Source organism: Neopsephotus bourkii, unplaced genomic scaffold, assembly GCF_033783945.1.
Source record: "Neopsephotus bourkii isolate Nb327-2 ecotype Australia unplaced genomic scaffold, CSIRO-AGI_Nbou_v1 NB_1820, whole genome shotgun sequence".
In the NCBI taxonomy this organism is placed as follows: Eukaryota; Metazoa; Chordata; class Aves; order Psittaciformes; family Psittacidae; genus Neopsephotus; species Neopsephotus bourkii.
Window position 1 is genome coordinate 8137577 of NW_026902293.1, and position 11304 is coordinate 8148880.

Genomic DNA, 11304 nt, shown 5'->3' on the forward strand with positions numbered 1-11304 from the left:
GAAGTGCAAGAAAATTACAAGAAATTCTCTGTTAATAAATGCAAAGTAAAAGACAACTCCAATTGAGGATGTGCACAGATAAGTGCTAAATTAAATGCTGTTCCCAAGGAAGAAGATCTCAGAATTGTTGCCAGTAATTATCTAAAAACAACAGCTTAGTGGCCAATGACAGTCGGAAGGGTGCATATAGTGTTAAGCATTTTTAGGAAGGAAAGACAGAGTAAAACAGAAAACACCCTAAAGCCAGACTGTTCACATCTTGAATCTCTCACACAAAGCTCACCAGCAGCCTCAGGAAAAAAAAAAAAGACTCTTCAGCTTGGAAGAGACACCTTGGTGTCATGAGAACAACAGAAGTCTACAGAATCAGGAAAGAGACTGCAGGAAGCAAACAGAGATTGACAATTCATTATTTCTCATGTCAGGTAAACTTAACAAACCCATGTTTTCACTGCAGGCAGCAAGTGTAAAACAACAACAAAAAGACTTCCTTAAAAAACACATAATTAGCTTGTGGAACTCATCAACACCAAGGTTCAAAGGATAAATATGTCCAAATAAAAGCAAGTCCATGAAGGACAGCACTAAACAAAATGGTTTGTCTATATTTTCCATCTAATCAAAAGCAGGATTTGCTTTATTTCCCTACTCTCTTTAAATGTCTGCTCCTGGTCCCTGTTAGATGCAGAACAGCAAGCTATGCTGTCTAACTCAATTTACGCACATTCACATACCTCTTGCTCTTCTTTGTCAGTCCAAATCTGAGTGTTCTCCACGCTTTTATAGAAGGCTCCTGTCTCCTTGTCCAGCCCCAGAACCACAGAATTGTTTGCTTCTGAGTAGCTATTGTCCTTAACTCTCCAAAGTCAGACCAAAATACTGTCTAATTACTTTATTTAAAAGTACAGATGGAGAAGAAATTGAGAAGATAGAGAGTCCACGTACCAAGAAGTGCAAGATACTCTTTGCTCCTGACGACCAAAAGCAGATGCAATACTGGCAAACGAGAGCCTTTGAGCAACAATAAACAAGACAAGCTAAGAACAGAAAGAGCTGGTGTCCAGTGCTGCAAGGATTTGGCAGTGTGCTTGTCTTCTGTTTATAGAAAGCATAATGGCAGCGTACAGCCCTTCCAGGGACTGAGCAGAGGATTTATGCAGTGTCTGCACTATATAAACCTGCTTGATGTGCCACTTAGCTTTTACAGTGACTTACTAAAACCAGAGAAAAATAAAACATAGATCTTACACCTTTTCCTTTTCAGAAATATTGGTACAAATGACACATCTGATGTACCCATCAGTCTACCACTAAATATACCTTGTTCTCAAAAAACACTTCAAGGGTAGAAAAATAGAAATGAAACAGGTCATCCCTAAATTTAGATTATTTTTTCATGTACAAATAAATGAAGGTGAAAGCAAGGCATACAAGCATTTAACTCGTTGATTCTGAATACAGAGATACTTTTAGATCTTTTAAATTATTTACAGGCCTAAAAGGGTGGTCAAACATGAAAAATATGTCCAATTATTAAGAATAAAAATAAAATAAAAAATAGATCATGCTTACTTTCCTAAAAATATCTACAGGACAAAACACACATTCAGCAAGAGCAATACCTGAATCTACAAGCATCCTAAAAGTGGTTGTCTACTCTAAAAGCTCTCTCTCTTTTAATCCCCGTTCATTCTGATCAAATATAACACTTACATTATTAAATTACTCCACTGCGTAAGGAGTGTGCAAGTGTCCCTGAAATTGCTTATTCTCCTACTTCCTCATTTTAAAACAGATTGAGAAAAAAATTACCTATTTTTTATCTTCAAGCAATTTCATTCATTGACTTATGACCATTAACAACATTTATAGCTCTGTAAATTATAATCAGGATAATCAGATCATGTGCTTCAGGGTATGAGCTGATCACCATAGGAGCTGGGAAGAAATTTTCTCCCATCTGCTGCACTGCACAGTTGTCTAGGTGCATTGTTGGTATAACAGAAAGTTCACCCTATGTGAATGCTGGTGGCAGAATATAAGGCTTTGAATGCCAAAAATGTCAGAATGACAAATTCTATATGATTGATGAGAAATGCCTACGAAGCCTCCTCACTCACTGCCAGACTCTGATGCTGTGCCACGCACATAGATTGCAGAACCAGCGAGTCTATGACTTCTAGGACAGTCTAGACAACGCAGCTAAAGCGAGGCAGACAGAAATAGAGAAGCATCTCTTTCCTACAAACTCTGAATTTTAATTTCTCCTTTGTAACTAGGTCCTTGACTGACTAATCTTACCCCCAGCAAATATAATTTGATATTATTGTAGCCATATATGTAAACATGAGAAAATCGTGGCATTAACATTATTAACTACTAACAAAATTATATTCCTCAAGTAAAAGCTGGAACATAACTTAATTTAATCTAATACATTCCATGCACACAGACACACACAGAGACACATATATACACTCACACCAAAATAACATTAATTTAAACATCGTGTTTCTGAAATCCACTAATCTGAGGTCAGCATATATAAGATTGAAAACTGCACTGAACAGGATTTCTCTGTCATCCTATCATATTTGTCTATTGCCATAGGACAATACTAAGCACAAATACTTCAGACAAACCTGAAATTGGGAGAAACTTATATTTCAGTATCCCACGTAAAATGACAAACTAAATCCAGGAGTTTACTGTGTCTGTAGGAGCAGTACCATCAGCAGCTATAGCCTAACTAAATACCACAGAGCTTTAAGCGCCAACTTTAAACTGCCAGCTTAAAATTTCTATCCATAAAGTTGACAAGACACACACATAATCCCCACAGATCTCTAGACCCCTAAACATGTAACCACACTGTAAGTGCACACGAGATGGCATTTACTCTCCCCCTTAACTGCGAGCTTTATGTCTTTACAGCTCCCAAGAATCACCAAGGATGTCAAATGGAAAAGGGTGAGCTGGTGACCAAAATCCTTGTCAAAATACTGCATTAAGGAAACATACTTCTATTAAGCATGGGTAGGGAAGCTTCACTACTGGCTTACTGATTCCTCCTTACAGACAACACTCTTTCTGCTAGAAAGCTCCAACTTATCTGTGAGTCAACATCATGGGGAAAAAGCAAAGAGATGAAGGTGGTCTGTGTCAGTGGTGTTGCTAAACTGGATTGGACCCATCACATAAATCTGCTTGGTAATTTTGAGACAAAATATACAAAAGCATGTCTCTAAGGGAGTTGCTGAAATACATGAGATGATTGCTCCATACTGTCTTTAAGACACATATCAAGCAGCTGCAGCTGAATATGAAGAACCCGATCTGTAATGTTTTAATTTTGTTCCTAATTATTTATATTCTCTCTCTCCTTATAAGTGTTCATAGAAAATTGTGGGTTTCTGTATGCATCAAAATACATACCCTTTGTGTCTGCAAGACCACTTTAGACTGGAAAACTCAAGAATTATATTAATTTCTACATTTACTCAAATGGCACCTGGACAGGGGGTGTAAGAAAACTGGTATGGCATGTAAGTCTTGGCACCTGAGTGAGTATCCCAGCTTTTGAAGCAGCAACAGAAGCACATCCTACTAATTAAAAGTGATTGTTTCAAGAAAAACAGTATGAACTTAAGAACAGTGTTTCAGGTAGTTCACTTAATATTGCATGGATATACACTGTACTCAAGCTTCGTTATCAAAGTGAAATTCAAAAAACAGTTTAGGTATGTGCATGTATAAGTAAAGCAGTGTGTGTATGTGTGGGTGTGTAAATACTATATACCCAGATGCAAACCCTCAATGTATTGAGTAAACTTCAGCTTTATACCTTAGTACTCAATTCTGAGTCTGGTTACCTTCCGGATTGCTAAGTCTTTCTAAATTAGAACAAGCAATTTCTCTTTGTTTTACCTAATATTTGAAAATGCCAAAAAAGTCCCATGGGTCACTGAAAATTATCCCTTCATTCCTGCCGCCTGTTTCAAGTCAGTCAAAACATTCCAGACTTCAAAAGCAGGCTTTGCCTGCTTAGGCCATTTTGGTGTCCTTCTATGGTTGGCCTATGAGGGATTGGTTATTTGGATAAATTAGTTTGTGGAGCCTGCTGGCCTTCTAGAAGACCTCAGTGTCTGACTGCAAATTAGTTCTACCGAACATGTAGAAATCCCTGGGCAGACAAGAAGAAATAAATGGTGATAAAATCTAATACTACAATGTTTGTAATGCGATTTTATTCTGCTCTGTAGCTTGTAAGCAAAGCTAATGTTGAATTAAAAATTTTAAAATATAAAAATGGCAATGAAAGCACAAAATCAGATCAGTATCCGAGTCACAGCAGAGAAGGCTGGATGCCAACTTTAAAGTTAAGCTTCCAGCAGGAATCTTTTACAAGAACAAACAAAAAAACTCCTGGTTTTCCACAAAATCAAGTAGGCATTTACATTACAGATGCACCCCCTCTTAAGCCAGGAAGTCACACAGTTGAATTCTGCTGGAGCTTGGGCTGTGAATAAACTGCTATGCAGCCTTTTAGTGCATAGTTGTACAACTGCCTAAGGAGAGTTTATCCTCAAGGAAGAAAAGTCAGAGAGCCAAAACTAACAAACATGGCTCCTTGAGCGGAACAATGGTCTAGAAAACCTAGAAAAAAGAAAATAAACTTCACTGGCAGTTTGCTTTTTACTGTTTAAGGGCTAAGCTACAACTTCATCAGGGCTTTCAAGATGAGACTTCATGCAGAAGTGTATATAGCGGCTGGAAAGAGTCAGATGGATTGTGTATTTTTTTATACACCTAATTTTACAAGGTGATCTAAAAATGTCTCACACCATAATAAAGACAAAGGTTCACCTCAAAGGGAATTTGTAGCTATAAGGTTATTGGTGGTATCTGTTGGACCCCAACAAAATCCCTGCAAGGTCTCTGCCCTAAACCTAAAGCCAGGACCATAAGGCCAGTGCAGATGTGTGTGTGCAGAAAATGCACTAACAGTTATGCTGGTGGCAGGATTAGTTGTTAGAATCATTGGCAGATAATTACAAACACTCATTAAAAATTAGAGCTATGGTGCCTAAAGGCTCTGGTTCTGCAAAGATGAATGTGCCTAACACTATATGCTGTGGATAGATATACTTCTGTCAGTGCTGCAAGCATCATTGCCTACAGCACTGCAGTTTCTGCCACCCATTAGGAAAAGCACACTCCAAGTATCAAGAATTCCTCTGTAGCATTATTGCAAGCCCAGCTGAATGAATAGCTTGTAGTAATAACAAACTGTCCACAAACAGCTTACAATTTTCCAGAGTATTTTCACTAAAATGTCTTTAAAGAAAAAAAGCTAGTAATAGTTACTGATTAAGCAGTTATAGACTGCCTAGCAACAGCTCATTTCAATGTGAGGATTTTAAATATACCAGGTAGTTCACTCTTATTGACACCAAGTGTTGTAAGAAGGTTTTGTGGCTTATGTTTCCAACATACTACCAATTGCAGATAGAGAGGGGAAGGGGAGTGGGAAGGGTGCGGCAAATCCATTTTACAGGCTCAGTTACAGATTGCAGTTGCATGGTGCTTGTTGGTTATTGTCTTGCAGAGCTTTCTAAAAAGGAAGCACATTATACATTTCTTTAGAATAGCAAGGGGACGCAGGAGGGAGTACACTGCTGTGCCAGCCTTTGAGAGAAACTGAGGTAGCACCAATATAGATGATTTTCACAGGTGATGATGCTATGAGTTTTCAGCCAAAGGTAAAATACTTGCTTTTTCACCCATTTCCCTCATAGACTCAGTCCCCTAATGTGAAACAGGTAATGTGACAGCGTGACAAACATGCCATTGATGTCATTGTTCAAAGCAGGAGGTCATGCCTGGTTGTCACCAGCCATGCCCATGGGCATAGCCATGATGGCCTCTAAAACCGCTCCTGGGCTGGAGAGCCACATCACTGAATCCCAGCTCATCTCAAAACAGAATGGACTTTCTACCGTTTCTGGTAGTGAAGATAACCTTGAAAATGCAAAGAGAGTGTAACCTGATGCCTCAGTAAGACTGCAAGGAGCTCGAAACAAAGACGGAGAGATGTGAACTGCCCCAGCCATCTCTCTCTGGGCCCCATGGACTCAGCATTTCTGTGGTCGTGGAGTCTGGCGTTTTTCCAAGATTCCACACAATCTCGGATGTTTGCTGCAAAATTCATTATTTTGCTGCAGCCAGGTGCTGGATGTTTTCTGGTTTGGTTCCCCCCCTCTCCTCCCCACCTCCCCCCTGCTTTTCTTGCTGAAACCAGCTACTCACTCTGCATCTTTCCATTAGATATGAGGTGACTTTTCAGTGCAAGCGCTGCTCTCCAATACATGGCATGGGGCAAGCAGGAGAGCTGTGACCCATGGGAAGCTGGGAGGAGCTAGAAGTTGGAAGCATGCAGCCAGGCTGCCCAGAGAGGCGACCGAAGGCTGAGGTTTGGGGGCTGCAGGGGGAATCGGAGAAGATTAACTGCTGGAGCAGACTAGGAGCACATTGTTTCTTGGCTCATTGGGTACACGCTGTTTGGATCTAACTTGACTGCTGAGGGCCTCAAAGTCTTTGCTCTGTTTTTCCAGATGGGCAAAGTCCATCATCAGAAATACTCGGTGATGAAAAATACTTCTTGGTGTACAATTCTGCAATGAGAATTTTCAACTAGAAGCCTGGACAGGGTAGGAATGAAACATATTTTATGCTATATAATAACCCAACATCACTACCAAAACAGAGACTAATGGAGAAGGAATACTCTCCAAAATATTCCCAGAAGGTGTAGCAATTGCTGAAAGCATCCTAGTATTTACTTATGAAAAATTCCTTGTGCTGAATCTTGCAAATAAATAAAAATCCATGCATTTTTTTTAGAAATCAACAGGCAAATCAAACTAAATAAAATACATGCTTACCTCTAAAATGTCCTTTTGGAGGTTTGTAAAAAGTTGTCATCAGGGTACCCCTAACCCAGATGTATTATCTACATCAAGCATATCACACCAGAATATTCTGATTATCAGTGTTTCTCATGTTTGTAGATGCAGAAACCTTCTAGAGGGTTTCTAGGACAATGCAGTCATGCCAATGCCAAATTTGGGGCTGGTACAGATTAAGCCTACCACAAACGTAAACCACAATAATTTCGCCAAGTTTTTAAAACCAATTTGATATAAGATGTAGTGCTACCCATTCTCACTTTCCTTATAATCAGCATTTCTGTAACATCCAAACTGGCAGTTTCATCTCAAAAATATTTTTTAAAAGATGTGTTTTTTTCTTTTCAGGTATGTGTGACAGGTGGGACTCATTGCAAATGAGTGAATAAGGAAGAGAAGTCTCCTCGGGATGGTGAAGAACAGAGTTTACAAACTCAGAGATCAAACCTAACCTGAGCTATGCAACCCTATGCATAGCATTTCAAAGTGAAAACATGCTGGCTATGTATCAGACATGCAGATTTCAGCAGCAAGCCAAATCATACTATTTCATTGGTTTTTTGCTCAGAAGTCAAATGAAGAAGTACCTCCAGAGAACGGTCAGTGAGGCGAACAGCACGGCATTTTGATAGTCTTTCAGATGGGACAGCTCAGGCACTGAGACAGTCCAGTTGTAGGAATTTATAACTTCTTTGTTATCATTGAGATCCCTGTTTCACTGACAAATTGGGTTGAAATCAACAACCAATTTATTAATAGAGAAATACAAGTTCAAAATAACCCACCACTTGGTTTAGCTTGACAAAACACAAGTGGACCATCTTTAATAGGTGCACATATTATTAGAAAACAAGCTTAAAAGCTTTTTTTTTTGGACTTGGAAAGAAAGCAACTTAACATCGGTGACTTTTTCAGGCAGGATAATACACTGATATCCTCTGTCTAGCCAGCCTCAGATTTGTGTTATGCAAGGTGAGGGCAGATGTAGTGTTCAAGCAGAAGTTTACAAGTCAGTTCATAAAGAATGTGAACCAAACACATGACAGCACCATTAGGACCATTTCTCCAGGTGATGAAACTGTTTCTTGGATGCTAAAATCCCCTCTCAGCTGTATGAATGTAACAGAGCACAGACATTTACCTGCTGGGCTTATTATGGTATCCTTTGTACGTGTTAACTCTGATGGGCTGTCAGTGCACAATAAATCCATACTAAACACTAACAGGCATTCCCATGTGAAACATCATCCTCCTTCTCAACAGAGAAGTCTTGGCCAAAGACCATGGCAATGTACATACTCATCTACTCTCTCATAGTGTTATCTGATAAACTTTTTTATTTCCCTTCCTCCTTCTCTTGGTACTTGCTCTGTTGTCCATCTAGCTCTGTTTTCCTAAAACATTATACACCTTCAACTCTCAGCTGCTGAATAAAGCTCCTCCCTTACTCACATGTACTTGAAACTGCTTTCACAGCATAGTTTGCATTGTCCATTTCCAAAATAAAAGTACCTTGTAGCTGGCACTTAAAGTTTTTCTCTTGTCCTAACCTCCGGGTTTTAGGAGTTGCTAAATCCCAAACAGGTTTTGGGTTTTGTGTTGTAATTGAAGAGTGTTAATCTATCACTCACCCTCTCTTTCTTTCTTTCTTGTATGCACACAGGGAGCAGAACAAACAAAAACAGTGTTCATGCCATCTTCTTTATTTTCACTGAGACTATTTTGCCTTCTGACTACTGCTTTTAAGAAATCCCCATGTTGGTAAATTCACTGTTGCAAACACAGCAACTGGTCCAGTTATGAATGATGCTTAATTGCAGGATTTGATTCACAAGTTTAATAGCTCAATTTTAAACCTATCCAATGACACAGCAATCAAAACAGACATATCCCACAGCAGTACTTCTGCCCTGTGTCATATACCTTTCGGCTGTTCAGTCCTTGCCTGAATTGAAGCCTGAGTGCTTGTCAATGCAGCAGTTACTGATTTAAATTTTTACAATCCTGATAGAATCCACAACTACCACCCACTTGGGTAATGTGAAGGGAAATTCTGAGCAGATGAAGTGTTTTACAGGCTCTCTGGACTAAGTGGTGAAAAGAAGGAATGGAATGAATAACCCCAACAGGAGTGCTGGTGGTGCCAAACCATGAACAAATATTTCCCTTAATACTCCCGTTATGTTAAGTGACAGTTATATTTGTCATTACATACAGCTCCAGCACACAATTACCAGACCCAAACCCACTGCAGCACATGAAGCCCAGGCTATGCTGAGTGTACAGAGAGGCAGTATGGCAGTGGAAGCCACAGAAAATCCCAACAGCTTTGTGGAAAGGCGTTTCATGCAGAGGAAAGCCTGATCCTGAATAGAACAAGGACTGAGCTTGGGTGGTGCTGAAAGCTCTGGGACTGCAACTGCAAACAGGACCATCCCTGTTTAGCACCAGTCAGTAACCATGGCCACCCCTTTCTCTAGGAGTGAATCGGTCCTTTCCACAAAGTGCTGTAGCAGCAATGGATAAATACCCAAATGTACACATAGAGACAGAGTGTGGAACAAATGAACATTGGAAAATAATCAAAGCCATATTGCTTCACACAGTTAAAAAAGACACTGGACCAAAAGTGTAACAAAAACATGCAACACAACAGGCTTATTAGGTGGCTTGGTTCTTTCTACTCTGTTCCTATGTGAAAAACTAACACAAGCATTGGGGAAACTGGATATACAAGGGGAAGACTGAAAGCTGATGCAGAATACTGTCAGATGTAGAAAATAAACAAGAAAGAAAAAAAAACGCAGGAAATATATCTAACCAAATTTACTGAATAGTAGTTTTTGGAGTTATTTTATAACTGGTAGAAAAGAAGGCAATTTCATTGTGCACTGTTTCTGTTGAAACAATCCAGAATAAAAACATATATGTAGCATTTTGACGTTCACCAAGTGCCAAAAATGATACCACAAACAAAACTAAAAAATCCATAGCACACACACTAATCATTTGACCAAGCATGAAGTATTATTTTAAAACATTATTAACCATGTGTGATAGTTTTCAAAATTTCTTACTATTTTGGCTTTATAAACAGGCATTTACAAGAAACAACAATGCTGGAAACATATCTTTTTTTTAAGGAACACAAATTTAGCCACTGTTCATGAGACCTGGCAGCTAGGAGTTGTACCCCCTTCTCCTAGAAGCAATATTTGCATATATTCACACAGGCAAAGAGAAATAACTTCAAATAATGAGACGAAAACTTTCTAACAGATCAAAATGTTAACAGTACAAATGCAGCAAGCCAAATGTATCTTGGAGAAAGTAACACCCAGCTTTTCGCAATACGAATTGATGAAGACAAGTATTTTTAAATCTATACGTATTTTCTGCAGCTTTAGTACCTCCACCTCTCAATGAATTTCATCATTCACTGCTTCAAATCACTAAAAGCACATGTAGCTGTCTAAGATTTTCCAGCCGCTTGGTCTCGACAAAAATCATTACCACTTTAAAAACCATGACTTTTTTTCCTCAGGACTGACACGTTGTTTACTTACAGACTTCTGATTTATTCCCTGGGGGTCTTCCATTGAAGATTTCTTCTTCCAAATTATATATGGGGTACTACTTACAGGGAGGTTCAGACAGTCCTAGCACACACACACACCTGTGGAAAAGACAGTACCACATCACCGTATTAATTTGTTGGCACGAAATGAAGAGCTGATCTTTACATCTGTGACTTTCCATTAACTAACAAGTATACACAAGTCGGGAGCAGTTATCTTCACTGAATTGAATCAATCTTGAAAATAAATATATAGTTGAGCTGTTTATTGCAAATCCACACAAGCCAAAAGGAGGCAGCGAGAGCCTCGTTGTGCTTGCTGTCAGCAGACGAATAAAAGGCAGCCAGGAACTCTTCTACCACTGCTTTCTGTGCCAACAACACATCTTTACTTTTTTTTTTCCTTTTTTTTTTTTTTTTTGGCAGGGGGGGCCAAGTTCAGCCTCTCCCTGATATCTATCAACGTCAATTGTGCTTTAATGCGAAGAGGAAATAACAACAAAGAAATTTGACTGTAGATTGAGCCAGGATAAAAAAGAAAATCCACAAAGTTTTCGAAACGTTGCCCTCAAGCTAAAGATATTTTTATATTAAATCTCTTCAAGTTTACATTAGGTCACAGTCCTAGTTCCTATAAATTATAAATATGGGATGCTTTGTGTTCTCTCACCTTCCAAAATGGTGTTCTTTGATGTTAAAAATAACAGTGAAGCCCCGAGATGAATTAACAAAGGCTTACCCCCAAACAGACATCAGTTC

The 11304-nt window shown here is 39.1% G+C and overlaps 1 protein-coding gene across 1 annotated transcript in view; it reads right to left on the reverse strand.

The window, feature by feature from the left end:
- Positions 1–10635, reverse strand: part of EYA1 (EYA transcriptional coactivator and phosphatase 1) — a 152818-nt gene extending 142183 nt beyond the window's left edge. Inside the window, exon 1 of the mRNA XM_061342775.1 lies at positions 10535–10635. Coding sequence (XP_061198759.1) covers positions 10535–10567 — 33 coding nt within the window. The 5' untranslated portion in view covers positions 10568–10635. The remainder of the gene's footprint in view (positions 1–10534) is intronic.
- Between the last annotated feature and the right edge of the window lie 669 nt (positions 10636–11304).